Source organism: Gopherus evgoodei, chromosome 1 (assembly GCF_007399415.2).
Source record: "Gopherus evgoodei ecotype Sinaloan lineage chromosome 1, rGopEvg1_v1.p, whole genome shotgun sequence".
In the NCBI taxonomy this organism is placed as follows: Eukaryota; Metazoa; Chordata; order Testudines; family Testudinidae; genus Gopherus; species Gopherus evgoodei.
The window spans coordinates 264,993,856-265,020,666 of record NC_044322.1 but is presented as its reverse complement, the minus strand read 5'-3'; the positions used below and the strand labels follow the sequence as shown (position 1 = coordinate 265,020,666).

At 40.5% G+C, this 26,811-nt stretch overlaps 1 protein-coding gene across 9 annotated transcripts in view; it reads right to left on the bottom strand.

Moving 5' to 3' along the window:
- POLR3B (RNA polymerase III subunit B) overlaps positions 1-26,811 on the bottom strand; it is a 123,701-nt gene that overhangs the window by 6,168 nt on the left and 90,722 nt on the right. The window contains exons 24-27 of one of the 9 annotated variants that reach the window (XM_030544917.1): positions 16,117-16,220; positions 14,189-14,355; positions 11,669-11,782; positions 3,749-3,922 (exon numbers count right to left, since the gene is read on the bottom strand). In XM_030544917.1, the coding sequence (XP_030400777.1) occupies positions 3,749-3,922; positions 11,669-11,782; positions 14,189-14,355; positions 16,117-16,220 (559 nt within the window). Of the gene's footprint in view, positions 1-3,748; positions 3,923-11,668; positions 11,783-14,188; positions 14,356-16,116; positions 16,221-19,114; positions 23,349-24,100; positions 24,248-24,470; positions 26,191-26,513; positions 26,617-26,686; positions 26,740-26,811 lie in introns of those variants that run through there. The other 8 variants (XR_003998093.1, XM_030544965.1, XM_030544940.1 and 5 more) reach the window with 8 other exon arrangements.

Here is a 26,811-nt window from a genome sequence, read left to right as displayed (position 1 = left end):
TGCCTTTTCCCAGAAATCAGTGCTTCTTTCTAACATCTCCAACAGGTGTATCTTGTCTTGTATTCCATAGTGAAAGGAAGTACTTATCAGGGCGCTCTGTACAGGAGCCAGAGAGGGGAGGCAAAGCACAGATGGTGGCAATGTGGGAAATTCAGTAACTGGGGGGAGATTCCACAGCCAGAGAAGTACAACAAATAGAAGATGCCAATCACTGCGCTCATCTCCCCATCCCTCTCTTCTGCACTGGAAGACACGCAGGAAATTATGAAAGTTTGAGTCTGTGGTGAACCTGATCTCAACTATTCAATCATCTATGGCTGGGATTCAGGGACATTGATACAGCTGGTCCTCCCTTTTCTAAAAGGTAAATTATTTATTTACAATACAGATGATATGTGCAATCAGGTCTTTGTCTCTACTCCTGAATCCAGTTAAAGAGCTTTTTTTGTTTCTCTAAAGTTTGCACTTGGAGGATTTTCTAGTAGTGGCTGAAAGTTCTCCAGAGAAGAAGTAAAGTAATTTTCCTGTGCCAAGGATAGGGGAGAGTCCAATTCCCCTTTAAATGATTTCTGTCCTGCAAAGACGTCATCCATCAGCTTTACAGGCACTACAAAGACTCAAGGAAAAACCTGAGCTAGCAGGACTCATTAGACAGTCTGAGAACATTTGCTTTTTAAAAAAAACAACAAACAAACAAAACCATACATACACATCTCTCTATTGTATTGACATAAATCTCTGTAGTATTAGAACAGCAGCAGACATGGGGCCTGATTTTTCTAGTGCAGGATGCAAGTAACTCCCACTGTTTTAAATAAAAGTCACTTTTATCCTAGGGCAGGAGAATAGAGCCCCTTGAATTTTACTACTAATGCATTCCTGTGTGCGCTTCATTGTTATTTCCTGTCCTCCACTGCCCCTGGAATGGCCACAGGGGCAAACATTAAAACACCTATGCCCCTGGAGTTTACTCTGGTTCCAGAACAAAATTTGGCCCAGAGACACCAGGAGAGTGGTGAACTCTGTTCTCTAGCAAGGACAAGCAAGTGGCAATGGGAGACTAAAGCAATACTAACATCTCCAAAAGAGCTATGAAGTACAGAACTGGTACAGCATAGATCAGAGATTCAGAGTTGAGCTCAGGCTCTTTCTGGTCCTCCAACTCAAAAGAAAAAACACTCTCTACAAATGAACAAAACAAATATGCACCCATCTACTCCCAATTGGTGTGTTAGGTGGAGAAATGGCTTTAGAGAAGAGAACCCTGCAGCCTTTGCTCTTGTAAAAGGAAATCAGAAAGTCTATTGCTCGTGAGAACATACAGAAAGTATTATGGGCTAATGGGAACTGGAGTAGGTCAGAGAACATAGGTAGAATTACAGTACACACAAAAAAAACCCCAGTCTCAGCAACTAAGAACACCATCTACTAATGGTGCCCTTTGTGTATTTTGTAACTTGCAGAAAAAACAGTATGGTAGTAAAGATTTTTTTTTTCTATTCTGTAGCAAAATTAAGTATGAAAGGACTCTACACGCTTCTGAAAATCTTACTGAAAAAGAATAGCAGTCTTTAAAAAATATATATGACTATCTTAGAAATATATGGTCCTGTGTGGTTTTTTTTTGGTAAAAATCTCATCACTCTCCCTTAATAAAGATAAAAGTTAATTCAATTAAGTATGAAATGTGTTAGCTTGATAACTTGGAGGACTGATGGCAGCCATTAATTTTCACAGCTAGCTACAGAAGAGGTACAGTGAGTTGCAGCGCAAGCTTCCCAACAGTACACTGCCAATGACTTAGAGTTTGTCTACACAGCGAAGCAAAGTGCACCAGAGGGGTGTGAGCTGTAGAGCATTAACATGGTGCGTTCTAACTGCCCCATGTAGTCCCTGCTGGCATGCTCTAGTTCACGCTGATGTAGTTCCTTTTCAAGCAGGGTGACATTAATCTGAACTGGGTACCATTTAAAGCACTCCAGCGGGGTCTACACCAGTTGGCTACAGCACAACATGTTAGAGCGCTAGAGATCAAACCCTTCAGTGCACTTTGCCATGCTGGGCAGACAAGCTCTCAGAGACAGTTAACTAAGCACTGGTCTATACTCAAAATTGCACCATTTTAACTAAAAATATGATTTTAAACCAATTTAGTTAAATCCATGCAATTGTGTGTGTGGACACTTAAATTAGTTTTAAGTGTCAATCAATTTATCTTAAGCCGGTTTGTAAATGACCTAAGCCAAGTGATTTAAGACACAAACGCATCAAACTGCCTGTCCCCAGTAGGAAAGTTGCAACAATTGAATTAAGTCGGTTGAGTTAAATTGGCACACAAACTCTATGTAGAAAAGCCCCTAAAGCAAAGGTGGGCAAACTACGGCCTGCAGGCTGGCCATCCTGGCTGGTCCCTGAGCTCCTGGCCCATGAGGCTAGCCCCCGGCCCCTCTCCTGCTGATCCCCCTCTCCCGCAGTCTCAGCTTGCTCGCTCCACCACAGGCGCAATGCTCTGAGCAGTGAGGCTGTGAGCTCCTGGGGCAGTGCAGCTGCAAAGCTTGGCCTGACCCGGTGCTCTGTGCTGTGTGGTGGCGGCGGCGTAGCCCAGCTCCAGCCGGGCAGTGCGGCTGTAGTGCCACCAGCCACTGGTGTTCCAGGCAGCACGGTAAGGGGGCAAGGAGCGGGGGGGTTGGATAGAGGGCAGGGGAGTTTGGGGAGGTGGTCAGGGGTGTGGACAGGGGTCGGGGTGGTCAGGGGGCTGAATGGGGGCAGGGGTCCTGGGAGGGCAGTCAGGAAGGAGGGGAGGGTTGGATGGGGCGGCAGGGGGCAGTCAGGGGACAGGGATGGGGTGGTTGGATGGGGCGGCAGGGGGCAGTCAGGGGACAGGGATGGGGTGGTTAGATGGGGCAGGAGTCCCGGGGGGAGGGGGCAGATAGGGGGTGGGGTCTGGGCCACGACCTTCTCCTCTAACCGGCCCTCCATACAATTTATGAAACCTGATGCAGCCCTCAGGCCAAAAAGTTTGCCCGTCTTGCTCTAGAGAATGAGTGAGAGGGAAGTACAGTTTTCATGTTAATTCCATGTCCTGTCTCAGGCTGCCAAAAGGGTGACATTAATCTGAACTGGGTACCATTTAAAGCACTCCAGTGGGGTCTACACCGGTTGGCTACAGCACAACATGTTAGAGCGCTAGAGATCAAACCCTTCAGTGCACTTTGCCATGCTGGGCAGACAAGCTGTGGCTGAGTTTTGGGACATGGAAATTTGTTCCCACTTTGAGAAATGGACCACAAAGGCCAGATTTTGATTTGCCTTGATCCCTCAACTTCAGTTAGGACAGAATTTGGCCTATAGATTACTAACATTTCCCACTTTGTGTGATAACTGCACTACCAAGTCAGAAGGAACCAGTGCCTTAATAGTGAAAAGCTCTAAATCCTGTTACCAATCTCATGACCATTCAGAGTGCATCCCCCTTACACCTACCCGGTCATTGATGTAGATTAATTAAAATGTATGGAAATGTTAACTAATGTTTGCAAAGCACTTTGAAGATGAAAAGCACTCCACAAGTGTTAAGTATTACTCTGGAGCTGTATTTACTGTGTTAGTTTGCTCCACATAACTTAAAGATTCAATGGCTTTCTTTAAAGTGGACATACAGAACAAAATACTGCATGTGCAAAATAAGAGAGAAAGAGATCAGGATGTAAATCCACTAACAGGAAAACATTAAAATGAGTCAACTTACCAGCCAGAATATCCCAGCAAGCCACACTGTCCACAGACATCCACTTCAAAGGCATCACTTGAAATCATCAGTCTCTCCAGCAAAAGCATGCTGGCTCCATAACCTATTAAACAATCTCGTTCCATTTCTCCAAGACGTAAACCACCATCACGTGATCGCCCTTCAGTGGGTTGCCTTTGAAATAAGCAATTTAAAGAATATAATAAATATTTCTAGAACATATGCCCTCTAATTTTAGGAATGTATTCCCTAAGGAATAGTATCGATAGGCTTAAATCAGAGGTCTACAACCACAGGGCAAATCCTGCAAACCTTTATACATGCAACTAGTCCTTACTCATTCACGAGTAATATGCAGTAATTACATGAGTAAGGATTGCAAAGTCTGGACCATAATTCTTTATCTCACAGATTTAGTGGAATAAATGCAAAATAACATAACATGAGTTTTCCTTAGCCAAAAATCCAGTTATAACTATATACGTGGATGCAAAATTAGTAAACATTATGTTTACAGAGCATTCAAAGTACTGAAGTTTTATTATCCAGCTAAATAAAACAGGAGCCAAAAGAGACATTGTGTTTTTAACTGGACATATATTCTAGCTAATAGGATCTTGGGGAAAAAAGCTTCACACCCCTGATAAAATTTTAAATGAATCATTTGATACATGTAGAAACAAACAAACAAAAAAAAACCTACTGGAAAAATCAGATGTTTGTTTTAATTTGACATTTTTTTACAAGTAAAAAAAACTGTAAAAAGGACATTTAAAGTTTCTTTCACTGTAAAATACACATTAAAAGGAAGCACCTATGCTTCAGGTGCCCCTTGACATATTTTAAAAGCTGTGTTATACAAACCACTATTCCAGGAATCCCTTTTTGCCCAATCTTTAATATAAGTCTTAATACAACAGTGAGAAATATTATGATCTCCCACCAGTGTCCTATTGGTCTCTCTCAGCTAGTAAAATAAAGGAGGCTTTGCAACACGCCCACCAATGTTTGCAAATAAGCATCAATAAACTAGGACTATTTGGATCCAGGACAGCAAGTTCCAAAGCTGAAGGGCCCTTGAAGAAGGCCTGGCTTGCTGCTCCCTCTCTTTCGTGTGTGTAGTAAAAGATTATTTAACTGGAAATAATTTAGAAAGACTTTTCTTAATGTGTATGCAGTTTGTCTAAGCAGAAATGCAAAACATATATAGATTTGTCAGTTCAGTGTTGCCATCTCATGATTTCATCATGAACCTCATGATATTGGGCATTTTACTTAGACCCAGCTCCTGAAGACAAGTGATTATGGGAAAATCTCAGCTTTTGTTTATAAAAAATAGTAAGTTTCTGTCCCTTGTGGTTGTGGAGAAATGCTTGAAAATGTGATTCAAATGCAGACTAAAAGGCTCTGAAACCAGAATGCCAATCAAAATGCAAAACTGGCTAAAAAAGGTGTTTTTTTTTAAATGAATCTCAATTTTGGAACACTTGCGATTGGCAATACTGCAGTCTTTGATACGCACATACTAGCACACAGCAGCAATATTTGAGCTGCAAATAGCAGCTGAATGACAAAAAAGCAACTTAAAAAAAACATAATGGAGACATTTAAAAATATCACAATGTATTAAAGAAAATAATTTCCATGCATTGCCTAAATCATTACAGGATCACTTTAAGTTATTAAAGATAGGCTGCATTTTACCCTAAAAAATACTCATTTCTGAATCTTTTATCTTGACTCCTGGTTTTCCATTCCATGAAGGTAACTCTCTTGCATGCAGTTTTAATATAGTCTGTTTTGTCCTGGGTACTTTGCTAATCAGAATAAACTACATGAAATATTTAAAAGAAGATAAAAGGTTTTTAAAGGTTTAGGGATGGATACAAAACGGTCATTGAAATCATTGGAAGTTTCTACTTCAATGAGCCATGGATCAGACCTTTAAACACCAAGGGATAAGAAGAATTGTTTATGGTGGTCCTAAAGCACAGGTTTACCTGGGTGGTGGAGCTGGATATCTGGATGCTTTGCATCACTGGAGTGGCATAAAGCAGACAGTGTGTACTAGCAAATCGGGCCTGCAACTTTTGTAATATACATATTTTGTGAATAATAATTCAAACTATTATTTCCATAGTAAAGTTGCAATTTTAGAGTGAAAAATGGTTCCAAAATTAATGGTCTCAATATCTAATTATCCTGCTTAATAACTACAAAAAGTTATCTGAGTTACTACATTCAATGGATCTTGTCAAGGTTTAAGCTGTATTTACTTTTTGAAGTCTTTCCTTCTCTCTCTCACCACCTTGGGAACATAAAGCTAATCTGTTTGCAATTCAAATTTGTCCTTCTATTCCTGTAACTGGTTTCATTTTCTTCCTTGTTGTGACAATCGGAAGAATCTGTTTACAGTTTAACATCCTAGTTCTCACACATGGATGGTGGCATCTTCATTGCTCAGATGCAGCTTTAATAACTGATCATGGAGCTTATCCGGCAAGGCTGTGAGAGCCAGATTTTGAAAGGTATCTGAATAAAGATGCACCTTAAGTTGCACATAGGCACCTAAGCACTTTTGGAAAATCTCACTAGGCACATGCATCTTTTAAGTGCCTACCTACCTTTGAAAATCTGCCTCTGAGAACCCACAACTCCCCTTCCAGTTAATGGAATAATGAGATTCTGGAAAAACTATGTGCACTCTTTCCTTTTCAGTCCTTAAAAAGCTATGGTCTTTAAAGATACAGAGTAAAGCACCTAAGTCCCCCATTTTCAAAACTGGCACAGCTGCCTAAGTCTCACTGAAAGTCAATGGGACTTAGGTGCTTTAGCAAATTTTACCCAGAGAGTGGGGTTTTCAAAACCCCGTAAGTGAGCTAGCAGCACAAGGCCTACACGACAATGTGACTTGTTCTCTGCACTCACTGAGGTGCTTCTGAAATCTCCCCTCCCCTTTAAGTGTTCTTTAATATTATAAAATATAATATTTATTAAGGGTTTGCGTGTTCCTTCTCTCTTTCATCCACCCAGCCACCTCAGCTATTGTCCCTAGCAACTACTTCCTTTCTGCATTCTAAACAGAGGCTCAAGAGACCCAAAACATGGAAGTTTGAAAAACAGAAAACATTTCAAATTTCAAAAAACAAAAAAGACAAAACACAAATAAAACCAGAAAGCACCAAAAGCACTGAAAGTAAAAATCACATCCTTAAATGAAAAACTGGGGCCAGTTGATCCTGATATTGTTTGTTTAACTATTGCCGTTAAAACTTGAATAATCAAGTAGCTAACGCCAATGTTTATTTTCTTTAAAACCTCAACCCAGATCAACAATTTAATGGCACTATTCTACATTATTCAGAAGACTGAGCTCAATTTCTTGCCCTGATTCTTGCTTCCTAGACCAGCAGAGGAAAAAGTACTCAACCCCTGGGGATGAAAGTATGTCTCGCTCTGCTCAACAGTGATCCCACTCATACCTATTAAATAACTGTGCTAGCTGGCTAAATCGCTGGGCCTCAAGAGTGGGGATGTTATCAAAAGGACCTTCATATCTCTGACAGGAAGAGAGGGGACACTGTGCTCCAAGGCCTTGGGGAGTGGAGGGCAACGTTGACCAGTATTACCAAATTATTTTCTTACAATGCACTATGAAACTGGCATGTCTGATTATTTCAAAATGCAAGCAGGCAACAAGCTAGGACTGAGTTGTTCACCCTGATAATTTTGTGGTGGGGGGAGGGGGCTGAGGGGCAAGCACACAAAAGGAGAAAATAACCAGCAGAGGAGCCAACACCGATTTCCTGCATAGAAAAGTAAATGTAGTTACCTAATATATGGAGCTGACCGGGCAATAGGATTCTAGTCTTTGATGCTGCCTGAGAGTTTTATTTGGGGCCTTTGACACCCGTTTATGTCTCAGAGGTGGAGACTCATGAACCCCAAACATTTTACTATAGAGCAGAGAGGAAAGGATGAGGCTAAAATTAGGGACACTGCCTAACCCTCGAAGCATTTATATTCATATACCAGCTACTGTCAGCAGGAGCGGCTCCAGCTTTTTTAAAAGCAGCAAAGAGTCCTGTGGCACCTTATAGACTAACAGATGTTTTGGAGCATGAGCTTTCATGGGTGAATACCCACTTCGTCGGATGCATGTAGTGGAAATTTCCAGGGGCAGGTGTATATATATGCAAGCAAGAAGTAGGCTAGAGATAACGAGGTTAGTTCAAATCAGGGAGGATGAGGCCCTCTTCTAGCAGTTGAGGTGTGAAAACCAAGGGAGGAGAAACTGGTTTTGTAGTTGGCAAGCCATTCACAGTCTTTGTTTAATCCTGAGTTTATGGTGTCAAATTTGCAGATGAACTGAAGCTCAGCAGTTTCTCTTTGAAGTCTGGTCCTGAAGTTTTTTTTGCTGGAGGATGGCTACCTTAAGATCTGCTATTGTGTGGCCAGAGATGTTGAAGTGTTCTCCTACAGGTTTTTGTATATTGCCGTTCCTAATATCTGTTGTGTGTCCATTTATCCTTTTCTGTAGAGACTGTCCAGTTTGGCTGATATACATAGCAGAGAGGCATTGGTGGCATATGATGGCGTATATTACATTGGTGGACATACAGGTGAATGAACTGGTGATTTTTTGCCGCCCCAAGCACAGCAGGCAGGCTACCTTTGGCAGCTTGCCTGCGGGAGGTCCCCGGTCCCGCAGATTCGACGGCTTGCCTGCGGGAGGTCTGCCGGTCCCGCGGATTTGGTGCACCCGCCGCTGAATTCCTGATGAATCTGCGGGACTGGCAGACCTCCTGCAGGCGCGCTGCCGCCCTCGCAAGGACTGGCAGGCTGCCCCTCGTGGCTTGCTGCCCCAGGCATGTGCTTGGAGCCGCCGCTGGCTGTCAGGTCTCTTTCTTTGCAGTGACATTTTGCTCTCACAGACACAGCTTTCTGAAACTGACCAATTTAGTCTAACGGGGGAAAAGGGTCTGATTCCAAGTCAACTTTGCTCCTCTGGCACAACAGAACTTTCTATGATGAGAGTGAAGCTGACCTGTGCAGGAGACAGAGCTTTCTCAGGGGCCGCTCAGACGGTGAAAAGAGCTCTCCCAGGAACTAAGGACCTTCTCACCTTCTGCTCCATTGGCAAGGCGCACTTCAGTGACCTTGGCTTTCCTATCAGAAACATATAGCTCTGTCTCTCTCTCTCTCTCTCTCTTTTTTTAAGCCAAACACTAAAACAAGACATTCCCCTGCACACACATTTCTTTCTGGGGAAAGGATAAGAGGACAAGTGTGTGACAGATGTTTGTCACATTGCTTAATGCACTACTGGAAGGCCCTCAAATACTACAATGATGGTGTAACAACCTATATAGAACAGAATAGCAGATTAAATTCAGATGCAAGATAATACACAATAAATAAATATTAGGATTATCCATATACATATATACAGGTTCTACTTCAACTAACTGCTCATGGGAAAAAAAAACTAGATATCAAGGAGATAAATGAATACATCAGCTCAATGCATAGCAATAGTAAAAAAGCAAAACCTGATGTTTAAGGCAATGAGGCTGGACAGATGTGTGTGGGCATCACTTAATCTGCAGAATCTTTAGTATTAGTGATGTTCAAGAAGGAAAGAATCGAGCTTTGACTCTCTGCTCCCAGGTGGAGTTTTCCACAGTTGTAAAGAGATAGTTTTACAAAGCAAAACTAAGCACATTTGATATGAAAATGATTGAGACAATAACCAGTGAACCCCACAATGAAATGTCATTTGTATAGGGGTACTATTCAAGGCAGAGTCACTTTTTAAGATACAATTAGTTCACTCTGTCCTCTGTAAAATGCAACGGATGAAGAAACAAACATGAAAGTCTGGAACTCATTCTCTTAGTGGAGGTGATGGTAATAAGAAAGGATGAATTAGTGGAGAAAAACAGTTTCTAAGGCTGGTGGTCATAAGGCAGCTTAAATAGAACAATCTGCTAGTTTCCTCAAAGGCAAGGGGAAAGCCAGATAAAAGCAGACATGGACTATTATGCAGATATGTGAGGGTAGGTTATAAAGGGGATAGTGAAGAATTGCTGTCATTCCTTAACAAGAATGGATCAAAATGTAATGGTGCTAAGATTTAGGTGGGTGCATATAAGTACCAAGGCAGGGCTAGTTAGATAAATAGGGTTCCAGAAGAGATTTTGGAACCATCTTCGCTAGTGATATTCAAGACTAGACTGGACTCAGCTGTCTCACAGGATTTAGGGATCATGCAAGCAATCCTAGTACGATGCAGCGAGATGGACAAGGTAATCTACCAGAGGTCACTTCCAAGCAAAGTGATTCAGTGATACAAGGTTTGATGGATCTTCTTGGCCTATCAACTTGAAAGCAGCACGAGCAGCCATATGGACTATAGCTGAAGGGGATGAGTCTTTGTTTGGCCTCAAGGGCACAAAGCCAGATAAATCCAATAAAAGTAAAAGATTTCAGAGTCCTTGAACAAGTAGATCATGGGTCTCAAACATGCGGCCCGCAGTTATTTCCTGCGGCCGCCAAGCTCCCCACCCCAGAGTGTGCCACATCCCCACTCCTCTGCTTACCTCCAGGCACTTCCCACCGCCAAACAGCTGTTTGGCAGTGCTCAGCACTTTCCAGAAGGGAGGGGGGAGGAGCGGGGAGCCACATGCTCAGGGGAGGAGGTGGAGATTTGGGGAAGGGGTTGGAAGAGATGGGGCAGGGCCACATGGAAGAGGTGAAGTGGGAGCGGGGCCAGGGGCGGCACGGGGTGGGGGGCTTTTGTACTTTTAAATGAAAAGGTGTCAGTGATGCAGCCCTCAGACTGATGTACTAGTCCTCATATGGCCCTCGTGGTGATTTGAATTTGAGATCCTGGATGTAGATGGAGGTAGTAAATCTCTGGAAGTATACTGCAATACAGACATGTTTTTTCAAGCACATCCTCTGACTCGTAAACTTGAAACTAAAGACACCAATGTTGACCCTTTTTGCTCCTGATGTAGCTGGGTAGTGTAGACTTGCCCATGTTTATTCAAGGGGAAAGCCAGATGAAAGCAAACGTGACTGGAGAATTCATATTTACTGCAATGATAGCCTCACCACGGGAACTGAGGCAGCTTTATCAGATCTTTAATGAAACAGCTCAAAATGGAGACTTATCACAGGCTTCTTTGTAAGTTTTGACACTGATGAATTGCAGAGTGTGCTGAAATTGCCAACAAGCACCATGTTGAATAATAATAGAAAGGTCACTGATTAGTAAATGCCATCTTGGGGTATAGATCTTTCTGGCCATAGCACAGGGATTGGGGTTGGGTGGGAGGGGGACAGAGAGAGGGGTGGTTTACATTAAATTGTAGCCAATCCATTCATTTCATATTAAAGGGCAAAAGTTGGTGTCACAACATTAATTGTACTATGTAAAAATACCAGTGACTGCTCCAATATCAAAGGAAGTTTTTCTTCCTTTCACACACTGTGTTGCGAGAACACTACAATTAAATCAAAAACAGAAGAAAAAAAGCTTTTAAAATGCCAGTGAGGACTGAAACAAAAAGGGAGAGCAATGCTCTTAAACAACCCTTTACGTCTACGTATCTGATGTTAAAAACATCACCCAGTGATTCATATCTACAATTCCCCAGACGCAGCGGAATTAGTTAAGAACAGAGTAGAAGCCTCAACTTGAATTTTATGAAGCACTCTTTGGGTTTCCAAACTAACTTCCTCCTATCACAGTATCACAAGAGTTTTGTTTTTTCCCCACAATTAATATTAAACAAGGAACATAAAATATGTTAACTACTTAGCGACAAACCACTTTAATCTTTTATCGGCTTAGTGAACTTAGCACATTTCTGATTATACAGCAAGTACTCTGCACGCTTTCTTCAACAATACCTGGTAAGGACAGCTCTAGGGCCTCGAGCTCTGGCATGCATCTTATCCAACACCATATGCTTTAGTTTCTGATAATACACAGGACCAAAATAGATATATGCTTCCAAGGGTTCTCTAAAGGAATAAAAACAATAAACACAATCTTCTTGGTCAGCTCATTTTTACCCGAAGATATGAACCAGTCTACTAGAGAGGAACAGCAGCAAAGCAATTTGAAATAACCCAGGAGTCATGAATTATTTAAAAAATGCATCTGGACTTTAGGACAATCTGCAATGGAGTCATGAATAAACTTCTAGAGAAGGGTTTGGTAGTGCACCCTCATAACAGTACAGTGTATTACTGTACATTCATGTGGAGAATAAGGCTTGGAATCTGCAACTGATAGCATGGGGGCAGACTGCTGTACATGTGCAGAGCCCATCTGACTCCAATGAGGCTGTGTGGGTGCTATCAGTCGCAAGCTAAAACTCACTGTTTGAGAGAGGTGGAACTGTGATTTAAGATATTATTCACATCATTTAAATTTGTATCATTCATATAGCTTATGTTATCAATAGAAAGAAATGCATGCAGAATGTATAGCTCATTTAGGAATCAAGGAGTAAATAGAGAACTTATATCTAGGTGTCTCTTGAATTAACTTACATTCGAATTGCCTTGCCAATTAACTGATTCCATATGTTGATTGGGGGTGGGGAGGGATAGCTCAGTGGTTTGAGCATTGGCCTGCTAAACCCAGGGTTGTGAGTTCAATTCTTGAGGGGGCCATTTAGGGATCTGGGGCAAAAGATCTGTCCAGGGATTGGTCCTGCTTTGAGCAGGGGGTTGGACTAGATGACCTCCTAGGGTCCCTTCCAACCCTGATATTCTATGGTTATCCTTTCCATTGAATACATTTGATTTGTTTCTAGAGGAGTGGGGGGAGGCTGGGAAGAATAGTGAAAAAGCAGGAAAGTGGGATTAAGAGACCTTTTTAAAAGGGCAAGCATGTTGGGCCATATGTTTTCCTGTTCCTAAACTATCTCATGTTCTTTGAACTCCTTGTCTCTGAAGACAGTCTTATCAACACAAGCAGCAAAGAATCCTGTGGCACCTTGTAGACTAACAGACGTTTTGGAGCATGAGCTTTCGTGGGTGAATACCCACTTCCTCAGATGCATGTAATGGAAATATCCAGGGGCAAGGTATATATATGTGTGCTAGCAAGCAAGCTAGAGATAACGAGGTCAGTTCAATCAGGGAGGATGAGGCCCTGTTCTAGCAGTTGAGGTGTGAAAACCAAGAGAGGAGAAACTGGTTCTGTAATTGGCAAGCCATTCACAGTCTTTGTTCAATCCTGAGCTGATGGTGTCAAATTTGCAGATGAACTGAAGCTCAGCAGTTTCTCTTTGAAGTCTGGTCCTGAAGTTTTTTTGCTGCAGGATGGCCACCTTAAGGTCTGCTATAGTGTGGCCAGGGAGGTTGAAGTGCTCTCCTACAGGTTTTTGTATATTGCCATTCCTAATGTCTGATTTGTGTCCATTTATCCTTTTCCGTAGAGACTGTCCAGTTTGGCCGATGTACATAGCAGAGGGGCATTGCTGGCATATGATGGCGTATATTACATTGGTGGATGTGCAGGTGAATGAACCAGTGATGGTGTGGCTGATCTGGTTAGGTCCTGTGATGGTGTCGCTGGTGTAGATATGTGGACAGAGTTGGCATTGAGGTTTGTTGCATGGATTGGTTCCTGAGCTAGAGTTATTATGGTGTGGTGTGCAGTTACTGGTGAGAATATGTTTCAGGTTGGCAGGTTGTCTGTGGGCAAGGATTGGCCTGCCACCCAAGGCCTGTGAAAGTGTGGGATCATTGTCCAGGATGGGTTGTAGATCCTTGATGATGCGTTGGAGGGGTTTTAGCTGGGGGCTGTATGTGATGGCCAGTGGAGTCCTGTTGGTTTCTCTCTTGGGTTTGTCTTGCAGTAGGAGGCTTCTGGGTACACGTCTGGCTCTGTTGATCTGTTTCTTTATTTCCTCATGCGGGTATTGTAGTTGGCATCACTGGGTAAGAATCTGACCTTGTTATCTCTAGCTTGCTTGCTAGCACACATATATATACCTGCCCCTGGATATTTCCATTACATGCATCTGAGGAAGTGGGTATTCACCCACGAAAGCTCATGCTCCAAAACGTCTGTTAGTCTACAAGGTGCCACAGGATTCTTTGCTGCTTTTACAGATCCAGACTAACACGGCTACCCTCTGATACTCTTATCAACACAGTTAAAGATCAGATAACTATGTTAGAGTGAATCACTGTATAATCAGCAAAAATAGCACATGTAGATATAGCCTAAGGAACAGGCACCTGCCTCCAATTCCATATTTTACAGTATTATTGTAGCAAACATGACATTGCAAATATATTCTAAGAGCACATAAAAATTGCTGCCAATTTTTTTTAAAAGAAAATTACTTTAAAACTGCTCTTTCCTCCCTCCTACTCTGAAACGCCTGAATTTTTGCAGCAGATTCTTACCCAGTGATGCCAGATGTTACGTAGTCCTTCCCTAAGTAGTTATATCCATGGCGAATGAGATCTTCACACACATCCTTAACTTTGCTACCTCCAAAAGCTGTTCCATAGTGAAATCTGCCATCTAGGACACCAGCTTTCCCTGCCAAGAGCTCAATTAACTTTCCCACCTGCACAATGGAAAACATGATAAAGTTACAAAAGAAAGAGTACTTCCTTGATATACATGTTACACCTCTGAAACACCTCCTTGAGTTTTAAAATGTAGCATCTTAATACAGGACTGACAATTCACTGGCATATGGAGGGCAAGACTTGCAAATTCACTGTCACCTGGCTCATCCTCATCATTCACATTTGGAAGGTAAACAGGACCTCTGATCTAGTCCCCGCTACCAGAGAACCAAGGAGATTAAGTGTCGGAGATCAGCAGCAGGAGTAGAGGAAAGAAAGATAGTTGTGAGAAAAAAAGAAAACATGGAAGTTAAAAACCAACACAGGAGAAAGGCTAAATAAATAAAGGATCAGATGATAGCCTGACTAGTATGGCAGTGCAAGGGCATAAGGGGGTGCAAAGTGTTCCATGTACCAGCTACTTTCATCATGGACAGTAACTCATATGGGGAAATAGGCTCTGTAGAGCTTATACTTCCCTCACCTAGCTGGATGGAATCTTGGCTCTGCCCCCAGTACGTTCAGTGACACAGCTATGCTGGCATGTTGGGGAGAATATGCTGTGCCTGGCATAGACTCAAAGGTTACATCCTGCCTGGAGCAGTAGGGAGACCGGACATGAGATTGCGATTCCTGAGAGCTCCCAAGTCAATATCTCCCCCTCAGCTGCTCCTTATGCTGGGCAGATTGTAATGTCACAGTCTCGCTGAAAAGGGGGAATGTCCTGAGAAAAAAGTATGTATTAGAGTAACAAACACTGAAAGTTAGTGAAAAATATTTTGAAGTTTAACAAGGGAAGAAAAGACACATGAGCTAGAAGAGATGCATCATGGTACTGAAGGGAGAGAACGGAATAGGAAGAGCGAAAGAATAAAACAAGGGAGCAATAATAAGATTATATTTTATAGGAAGCTGGCTTCCAATTCAGGATCTATTTCATGGTGGTTTAGCAGTTTCTTGCCAAAAAGAAATTTGGAATCTGAAGTTTTCCTTGGTTTTTCTTTCAAAAGTTGACCAGTGCGCCAATTTTCCCCCATGCATTAACAGACACAAAATCTGAGCTTTAAATGGGTAGTTTATTTTCATTCTTTTTTGTTAAATGGTTCAATGAAAACCATTTATTTTACAGAGTTAGTCAAATACTCTATTAGGCCTCAATCCTACAAACACTTTAGCACCCAGTTAAACTTTATTGTGTGATGGTACAGAAGTGTTTAACCTGGATTACAATGATTTGAATAAATCCAAGCTTACCAACCCATCAGTGACACAGTTAGAACTATTAATGTTACCCTTGTGTTTCTCTCTCTCTAGATCTCTTTTGAAGCACACTGATGAAGGCCAGAAGAATAGACAGGTAAACTTCCCTTGGAATGAAGAAAGCTGATGCGTAGCTTGGACAGTAAGTGTTAAAACTGTGTTAAAGGAAGGATAGTATCCTCTCTCTCAAATGACTGAATCACTTGTATGTTTTGCTTTCCTACAAGTCTCAGGCACAGCACCTCATGTGTGGGATGTCCAGAAACTACATCACCATTTATTTTATATATCATATTTAGATATCTTATGACATATACAAAGCAGCCCAATGAAGAATCCCAGGGTAGACACCATGTGAAATAATGAAGGCTGGAAGAACATCTTAAATGCAATGCTGCATATTGTTGTCCAACTTTCACACTTTGTTTACTGTGGTTAATCCACTTCATTGTCCATTTTTGGGACAGTGTCTTTTTAATCATAACATAATTACTAACCGTCATACGCGATGGGAAGCCGTGAGGATTCATAATGATATCTGGACAAATTCCTGTATCACAAAATGGCATGTCCTCCTGAGGTACTATCAGTCCACATACCCCTAAAGAGAAAATATTTCAATTCACAAAAAGCGAGACAACATCACGACTGATACTACCCAACTTTCTTATTATTCAGCCCCTCTCTTTTTCTCATGGGTCACTTTTTAGCAAGAATAAATTCCATTACGACGACAGTCCACACCATCCAAAACAGTGCCCTGGCAGCAGAACCAGCAAAGTTAACACACCCGTACATAACTTCAGTGGTAATAATTTGCTCATTCACTGAAATAAGGCATTGGAGATGAAAATATTGGTTACATTTTTCAAAAGTGATTAAAGATTTTGGGCACTTAACTTGTGACTCCTTAAAAGGGACCTAATTTTCAGAGTGGATGCTGCATGCTTCCTGAAAATCAGATCCCTTTAAATTGTCTTGTTGGGCACTGAAAATTGCCAATCTTGGCCAACTTTTGACTAAAGTGAAGCCTTTGAGAAAACTGACCCAAAATAATGTGTTTTCTGTTGGTACTTATTTATTGCGCAAAAGACTGTGCACTTGTTGCTTTCTGAAAACATGATCAAGTCCCAGACACCTTACAGTTTGTTAGACAGATATGGACCCCTTTACACTTAAAAAAAAGTTTCAAAAACGTCAGTCATGATAGTTTAAAGATCATAGGTGGGGGTAAGTACCAATTCCAAAAGCTAGTCAGATGTGTGAAATCCATTCAGATTGGTTTAAGATACTTTACAAATCTTTCCTCCCCAACCCTGAACATTGTTTCCATACCTAATTCGACAGATTAAAAGACCACCACTATACAGGGCATACAGACTGATGTTGCATCTCAAATCAGGTGCTAAAATGCAAGCACTAAAAACCCTATTCCTTTGAACCAAGTCTAGTGTTTCAGTCAATCTTTTCCAGAAGCTTCAGAGTGGAAAGAATCTGCAATCTATTTGAGATCAGTCTGGTGCAACTGCCAGAGCACTCTTTGGTCAGAAAAGTCCTACGCGGAGGGGGCTGAGCAAAGACTGAGGGTGCTGGTTACATCCCTAAAAAGTCATCCCCCAACCAGCCAGTTCACAGAGGGATATTGGCGTCTGCTCAGGAGGGAGCTCCTCATCCACTGTCCAAACAAGACAGGGATAGGTGCATGGGACAGTAGTTAATAGAATGAGAATGGTAAGTATGGGGGAGGTAAAAAAAGGGGACGACAACTGGAGCTTTTGTATTTTTATGTTTAGTTTGTAATCTAGTACAGACTAATTTTCACCATCTCTTTGCAACAAATCACTAACAATTCTTTCCCCCAGAAATAGGTGATCATTTGTATTCTAATCTGCTTTCACCAAGAGTTTTTATTAAATCTTCTGCATACTGCACATTCCCCCCCAATTATTTATGGATATATAAATTGTGAGTTTCGCCCCATACCCTTCTAATGTTTTCATAGATTGCATGTGGATTACAGGCACCTGTAAACCAAAAATTCAATTTTAGCTAACTTAAAATTACTTGAGGCTCTGAAAACCCTTTAATATGCCAGGACGGTTCCCATAGCAGACAGCCTCTGTGTTGTTTGTTTTGTGTGAAAGTAAATGATAAAAGATCCATGAAATCGACACAGAAAGGCAGAACAGCAGAAAGAACTGAGGGCTCTCCATCATAGCGGCTTCTACCCTCTGCTGACTTGTATAACAATGGAATCTACACATCCAACTGCAGATCTAACACAGCTGTGCATTTCATTAGATGAAGAGCACTAGTGACACAAGTAAATAATTAACTTATTCTGGTCCGCTGACTGTGCTTATGAGACCAGTCATAGCTGACAGATTTTAATACAAGTTAACACAAAGAGAGCATAATGAGCTTAGAAGTTAAAACAAAATATTTAGACAGAATCTGATGATCTGAAACTGAGTAGGCCATTTTTAAAGTCCCTATTTCAAAAGGAAGTTCTAAATCTTAATTCTAAATCCAGATTTTAATTTTTTTTTAAAAAGTTACAGCATTTTATATCATGTACATCTATATTTGCAGAACACGACTGAAGATATTTTCCTACCATAAAATTCTAAGATCATCTCACACAAATAATCCCCAGAAACTTTTTATCTAGTCTTAAAAAAAAATCTTAATGGTCTGTATATTGCACAAATTTAATAAAGTTAATGATATATTTAATTTAAAAAACAATTTTCTGAGGACCTTGGAAAAGCACAGAACACAAAATTCATCATGCAGAAATTATGTTGACATTAAACACCCTATTTACAGGTTCATATTTTAAGCTCCAGATTCTATGCCCCAACTCATGAAGAATTCTTGACCCATTGTTTACAGCACAACCGTCTACTGGTGAAAAGCAAAAACACATTGCAGGGTTAAAATCCCTTAGGGGAAACAAACAAACAAAAAAAAACACCAAAACAGGCAAATTAGCTCTATCCAGTGTAGCCTTTTGGCAATGAAAAATAAAATGAAATCATCCATCACAATTGCAACACCATTTTGAAATTGGATAATAGAGCATTACCCCAAAAATGTAGGATATAAAACAACCTCAGGATTTAAAGAGCTTTCCCTATCCAAGTATGAACTGAAATTCACTTCACCTACTGATTTTTCACCATGCCCATTGACAGAAAAAGAACACACTCTCAACTAGTGGCATTAAAAAGGAAATAAAATAGTTTTGCCTGAATTCCCTATTCATCATATTCAGGGAGCTAATAGTTTTGCTCATCACCTCAAAACTTCTCTCCATCACATATATTTTAATGTACACCTCAGAGTCTCATGTAATGTCACTCCCTCCTCTCTTGTGAGAGATTTAGTCCGAGACTGATCTACTTAAAAATGCTGTACTATTATGGGCCACATTCTGCCCTCACCTACATTTTTCAGTTCTCACATTGGGGCCAGAGCTGAACATCTATAAAGAGTTCAGGAAATGATTCTGCACGTGTTCCTCTACACGGAGTGAAACTTGTTTTTTATTTAAAAAATATGTGGACTTATGTTAGGCTCATATTTGTAAGCAGGCAGATTGCCAGATGCTTTCTAGGTCTCTGCCTTGTCACTCAACTTAAAAAAAAACCCAGCCAAACAAAACCAAAAAAACCTTTAATTCTGGAACAAACTTTTGCAAGGAATTTGTTGTCAAACTCACACATAATGTAATTAATTTTTTAAAAAAAAGATGTTACTGAAACAGTCATTCCAAATATTTCAATATAGATTTTATAAACTGAACTAACAGCATTTTTAAAAATTTAATTAATGAGAAGTACTCCCCTGCTTTGCAATCAAATCTTTTCAAGCAACTTTTCTTCTGAACAGAAAATAACTAGGAGCTGTTCTTCAACTGGTGCCATACTGTGTTCAGATGTGTGATAATTTCCTGACTACATATTGGCCCCACCCTGCAAAGGGGTGCATGTAGGCATAAAGTCAATTTGTATGGACTCTCACTCTGTTCATGGACTGGGTCTCACAATGTGGATCTCTTTGCAAGATCAAGATCTTAAAGATACATTGATTTCTTCACTTTTTTATTGAGAGATTTTACTTTTCTACCTACAGAGACTCAAAACTCTAGAATTTGTTACCCTTATGTGTTGCTGTCCTTGCTTGTTAGCAGATGTGAATACCACTCTAAACAGGGGTGGCGCCAGCTTTTTTGCCGCCCCAAGAGGCGAAGAAAAAAAAAGCCACAATCGGTGGCAGCTCTACTGCGCGGCTTCATTCTTCGACAGCAATTCGGTGGCCAGTCCTTCCCTCCAAGAGGGACTGAGGGACCCGCCACTGGAGACCCTGGATGTGCCGCCCCTTTCCATTGGCCGCCTCAAGCATCTGCTTCCTGCGCTGGTGCCTGGAGCCAGCCCTGACTCTAAAACACACTGTTTAGCAATTAAAAATATCCAGCAGTAGGGGTAAGTCTCTTTAACAAGCCACCATATGGATACTTTCCATAAATAAAACACACACACACACACACACACACACACACACACACAAATAAAAAAATTAATTCAAAACAACCTAATATGTAAAAGCCTAATTACTGTCAACAGGCAGCACATTGGAGAGCAAAGAGGACTAACTTAAGTGACTAGAAGTGCCAGCAGAACTACTACTAATTTCTGCTGGAGAGGTGAGAAGAAGCCCACTACTGGATGAACTTGTTTAGCTCCTTTACTCTTATATGGTTAGAAAAATATCCTTAATTCCTTAATAGGTGCACTCTGGACTTTTCAGTGCTAGATGTGTCCAATGACAGAGTATACAATGGAATTAAAGGGATGGGCTAAACTTCCAATAAGAAGGCTCTTTTCAAATACAATTGCTGTTTTATAGTTACAAAGTATTTTGGGGGAGAACAGATTTATAGACCAATCTGCAAATCGATATATGGTACCAGGCACGTTTGCTTCAAATTTCTCTAATTAGCCATCATGTTTATTACACAACTATATACACAACTTCGGGGTGGGGGGGGAAGAGTGCTAAATCATATTAGCTTTCTTCAACACCTGAATCATTTACAGATCTATCATATCACTTGCTACATCCCAGTTGACATAGGATAGAAAGAAGAATAGAATTAAAATTAACAGATAAATAATGCATAAGTAAACTTGATTAGCTCGCTTATTAAAAACATCACTCTAAATGAGAGGAGGCGCTAGAAGACAATACAGTTTGTACATGGCTTTCCCATGAGCTGCTGAATGGCTTGATGTGATAAATTTGCATAGTCTGAAGCACACAAAGAGCTGATTAATTGAAACCCTTACAATGCTTCTGGAAGCAGCTATTGTAAAACAATAACCATAGGAACTTTACAAAATACACATGGTTGAATGAGTCAAGAGCTTAATAAAATGTGTGTTCAGAATACTCTATAACAGAATAAGATTTTTATTTTGTGCCATAAAATGCAAAACTAGCCTACTTTCAAAGGTTCAGTTGGGGATTTACTGAAAAGGTCAGAAGGTTACCTGTTTGCTATTTGAGATAAAAAATGCTGTAATTTAGTTCTCTAGACAGCAAGTTAAGCATAGGTTTGGTTAAACAATCAGGAGCTCTAACAGAAGTTCTATGGTATTTCATTTTCTTACACTTAACTTCTAAATATGAAAATGGCAAAAAAAAAAAAAAAAATAGGCCTCCTATTCTAATCCCAAGCAAATGATATCCATCTCAAATCTCTGGAGCTGTCATCTCAATTACATATCAGTAGATATCAAGCTTGTTTTTAAAATAAAATTCTGCTTAATACTGCTCCAAACATTTAATATGTATTAGACCAACATACATGTTTATTAGATATAATGCCTACTGTTATGAAACAATGAAGTATCAAGTTAAGAGTTATGTATGGGAAAATGCTACAAATTGCCACTTAAAGCTATAATATTTTATTTCACATGGTCCTCTTATACATACTGAACAAGTATTCTTTAACAGAATAGATAAGCAGCATATTTCTTTATTTTGTCCACGTTAAAATATCTTAATAATGATCAGTTTACATGTGGACAAAATATTGTGTCCACAGCAGCTGCTCAAATCAAATCAGAATTCAATAAAGTAAACCCTAAACAAGACCACACTAATAGATTTATGGTATTGCAATAAAGTTTATATAGTTTACAATGCAGTGAATAGATTCTATTTTGATACTAAAGAACACTGTTCATTTAGGAAAACAAAGATGGTCTTTCATGAATTTAAACTCGCTTCCTTGTCTTTAGAGTAGTTTAAGTGTAGATACTTCAGAATGGTTTAATCCTTTATCTTAGATCTTCAGCTATTAAAAAGCTTCTGTTTGCCAGTTCAAACAATCTCTTGCTTAAATACAGTTTTTCCACTCCTCAGGAATACTGTTCAGTATTGCTGCTTAGTTCTGTGATCTAGAGGACCTTTGTTGGAGGTGTTAATCCTTTTTCACATGAGAGACTGAGAATTGTTCTTTCAGAGAAGTGATATATTGCTTTTTTCACATCAAAGGAGTCTAACTTTTTTCCTCATTGTGGCTTGTAAAGAAGCAAGGAGAAATCTGGAAATATAATAATTTAATTTTGTATGGAACGCAGATGAAGCTTGTTTAGTTGAGTGCTCTCTCAACCTTCTTTGCATCTAGAGATGATTTCGCTTGAAGAATTTAACATAAAAAGAGCAAAGTAGGAAGTTTTCTTACCCTTCTTGGAAATACACAAACAATCCTTCAGTTAAACCACATGGTCTCCTATCAGTTGGACAGTAAACTCTCTCTGATGGGTATATATTTGTTTATTAGCATTAGAAGTGTGCCAAGTACTTGGCAGGCAACCAAGACAAGGGTCACTGTCCCAAACAACATACAGATTAAGGCTAGAAAGTGGGAGACAGCTAGTGATTGACTGGTGCTACGTTAATTTCCCATTTTGTTTAATTTCTCTTTCCTCCTCGCTTCTATTTTGTTGATGTGTCTTGAAGGGAGGGCTGGGATTTACAGGCAGTTTAGGAGAAGAATGCTTAAGGGAAGGACCTGAAGGATGAAAGGACATGAGCAGACTGAGTAGGTAGTGGTATCCCAAGCCAAATGGGCATTGAAATGAGTGTGGGGGAAGGACATGAAAAAGGCAGCAAGGCAAAACCTGGTAGCATATATCTAAATTATGAGAGAGACCCAGAAAGCCTTCCATTAAGCTTGCCTAGTAGCCTCTTCTTGGAGCATACCTTTTGGGAGAGGATTGGAGAAATTTTACTCCACTTTTTCCTAGCTACAGTCCAATTTTCTTAAGCCTTTGTTTTCTTGCATTTAAACTACAGATCTCACTCCACAAGAATATAGAAAATATGTGAAGTCACTTGAAAATGTGGCTTTCCTGATCTCATTCTGCTTATTTAGATGTTTAAAAGCTATGATTACACATGAGTTGCCTCAGTTTAACTCCACCTACACTTCAAGAGGTGAGAAGACTTCAGAGGAGAGTTTAACAATACAGAGCTTTAAACAATGTCCTTCTCACTGAATCAAGAAAAACTGTTAATATAAAGAAAACAAAAAGTTAATTCACTTGCTGCATGTGATTTGGAAGATGGTCTGCTTTTTGGAGGATCTTGGCAAAGCCTGCCTGTTGTCTTGTAAAAAGTTGGGCGTACGCTAATTTGTGAGGTAGGTAACTAGCTGTATTCAAAAAGAAAGTGGAGAAAAACAGAGTTAATTGTTACAATCTAGTGACAAATTCAGAGATGTCCAACTAGCGGTCTCTCCTCTAAAAGCATTACTGTGAAGATTTACTGGATTTTTGGTAACCTTAATTTCCATTGTAATGATTTTCTTCCATTCTGACTGCACCACCCTATTTTTGATGTCAGAGATTCATGCTAGCAACATTTTAAAACAGCTGATGAAAGAAAGACTTATGCTCTCCTCAGCATGCCTTTCTCCAGTTACTGCTCAATCATTATTTATGGCTAAGCATTAATGTTGATGTCCAGTTATACCTTTGCCTGCCTTAGGACACCAGCTTGCTCTGATGTCTTCCAGTTTTTTCTTAGCTTTTGTGTACCTGAAAACACATGTTCTCTCTCCCCTTCACACTCAAGTCTTCTCTTTTCCATCCTTTGAAATTCTCTCTCCTTATTAATGATAATTTCTTACAGGTAGATCAAGTAAAGTGCAATGAATAACAGTAACTATATGTATCCTAAAAGTTCTCTTGATTCCTTCAAAACTGTGTTAAGACTACATCCTGACAAGCACTGATAAGAGATTTAGGGGGCATACAGAATGAGCACGTTCTGTAAAGACTCTGAATATTTGCAAAAGACTAAGAGGAATTGTTTCTAACAATTTTAATACGTGTTGAAAGCTTCCAATATGATTTAAACAATCTGGGTAAAGAGGAATTTAGCATAAGTAAATTTTAAACTTACCTTTTGTTGTTGTTTTATTACAGGCCCTGAAGTGCGGACATTCTGTGAATCACTGATTCCAATTGCATGTGATGCCACACCTACCAGTGGACAATTCTGGATGCTGCCTATAAAATGTAGGATAGCTTCTCTGCTTCTGTGAGGTTTCTAAAGGGTTTTTAATTATTTTTAAGAGGAGAGACAAATGTATTACAAGTATTAAACACTTTAGAAAATTGCATAATACTTGAGAACACACAGTCAGGCTCCTGTACTCTAAGCATCATTCCCTAGTGATTTTCACTGATGAGTGCAAAGTCACTAACAGCATATGTGATGCACTAAGAGCATGAGAGCCAATAAGAGGTCTGCACTTAGGACCTTAAAAAGGTGCTGCAAACTAATGCATATCTTACTGAGCATTTAGCTTCCCCGCAAAGCAACTTGCTCTCTGAAGTCAGAGAATATAGGGTTTTTAGAGGCTGCAGCACGTGGAGGTAGAAGTGGTACAGGTTCTCTCTGCTTCCGTAGAATACCTTTATTGTTGATCTCTGGAGAGCAATGAAATCAGGTCCATTTAAATCAGATTAAAGTAATTATTTTATTTCAGAAGATGCATATCAATGGCTCGTGCCAAAAAAGTGTTATGATTTTGCCAGAAGTTAAATATTGTTACCTGTTCTAATCTTTTATGTAAGGAATCCAGAAGCATCTATGATGGTTAGGCACCTAATGAAGTTACTACTACAATGTGCAGACTATATTTTTTATACTAACTAGGACATTCATCGCACCAAATACTAACAACATTGTTATTGAATATTTATGTAACTACAGCTCTCAGAGGCCATAGTCAGGAGCAGGTCTTGGATTGTGTTAAGTGCTGTACAAACAAAACAAAACACCACAACACCTCCCCCCCAGATATGGCCTCTGCCCTGAAAAAGATTTTTTTTTTTTTTTTAAAAAAAAGGTAAGTCTTGCACAACCATCCTTAAATCTTGTGAAACTTCTGAACATCATTTGAAAGACTACACAGGAAGCTTCTTGGAAGGAGGCTCTATAGAAGGCATCTTAACTACTGAACTGTAGCTGCTTTTGCACTAAACAGTGACACAGCGAGTGCCTTGAAGTTGACTTTTGAAGCTAATGACCTCCCCTTCCATTATTAAAACTGCATTAATATGGCAACAGTCACAAATAAAATTGGAGACTAACCTGGAGTTTGCCCAAAGGAAAACCAAGGTTTACACTTGGCAGTACAATATAAATTTTCCTTGCTGGATCTTTACTTTCCTAATGCTTCGAATGACTGCTTTTTCCCCAATAGTGTTAATGGAGTCATCATGGAAAGCTAACAAGGGAATCCAGAAGATTCAGATGCTTTCCACTTTGGGATTAAAAGTCATCTTGACAATTAAGTCTACAAGGACAAACTCCTCGCTGCTAAGAAAAAGGTCATTAGAGCCATGCCAACAGGAATCCTTCCATTCTGTTTAATTTAGGACACATCTGCCTATATTACAAACTTTTGCCACCAAAAGTTACATTAGCATAAAGCTGCTGTAATTAATATATTGCCTGTGCATACTTGGTGCCTTGTGTGGGCACTGCACACATCCATCAGAAGTGCTTGTTTCAATGCACAGTGCTATGCACCATGGGTAAGTATCCCAGTGTGCAACTCTCTACCATCCAGTGTGCTGTCTTTTGGGAAATTTCAGGAATACATGGTGAGGCAGAAATGAGTTGCACAGCAGTGACTGGCAGCAAGGGGTCAACTTCCCAGCACGCAACTTTCTCCACCCTATAGTGTCATTCCTATTCCATAATTTTCAGGTTTATTTTGAAAATCCCACAACCCCACATGGGACTTGGCATTGTCCACCACTGCTCACAGAAGCATGAAGCTAGCACAGCTCTACTCTAGTGTCATAAGTGTTGCAAGCACAGATGCATGATCCTCCAGTATTTGCTGAGCCACAAGAAGAGTTTCAGAGAACATGATGATTTCCTGGAGGTCAGACTGCTTGGGACATCGCAAGTACCAACTTAAGATTGTTGGTGGCATTCATGGAGCAGCTGTACATGGTGGAGTGCCTCTTCTGAGCCTGAGAAACAAGCACTGACTGTGGGATTGCATCAGAATGCAAACTTGTTTTGATGAGCAGTGGCTGTAGAATTTTTGGATGTACAAGGCCACATTCCCGGATGTGTGTGCTGAGCTCATCCCAGCCCTCCAGCGCAGGGACACCAGGATGAGACCCGCACTCACACTAGGGAAGCAAGTGGTGACTGCACTGTGGAAACTTGCAACGCTGGATTGCTACCAGTCAGTGGAAAATAATTTTGGAGTTGGAAAATCCACCGTTGAGGGTTGATGTCATGCAACTGTGTGGGGCTATTAATCACCTGTGTGATGGTGTCCACTCACCATAGCAGTGCCTTCCGCTGGCTGTCACAGGGATTAGGTCTGCCAGCCGTGCACCCTCTCCTCGTGGTGCCTCTCCCATCATCTTCTCTGCCTGTAGACTCGCCTAAGCGAGGCATTTCAAAAGTGTGCAGGACTTTAAAAGGGGGGAGAGGTGGTGTGCCTTCTGTAAAACCCCTGAGCAGTGGAGTTCACAATTGTGACCAGTGTGTCAGGCATTGTAGGATAGCTGCCAAAAAACTGTTCAGGTCAACTTAAGTATTACAGTGTCTATACAGGCATTTTGTCAAGCTCAATACAT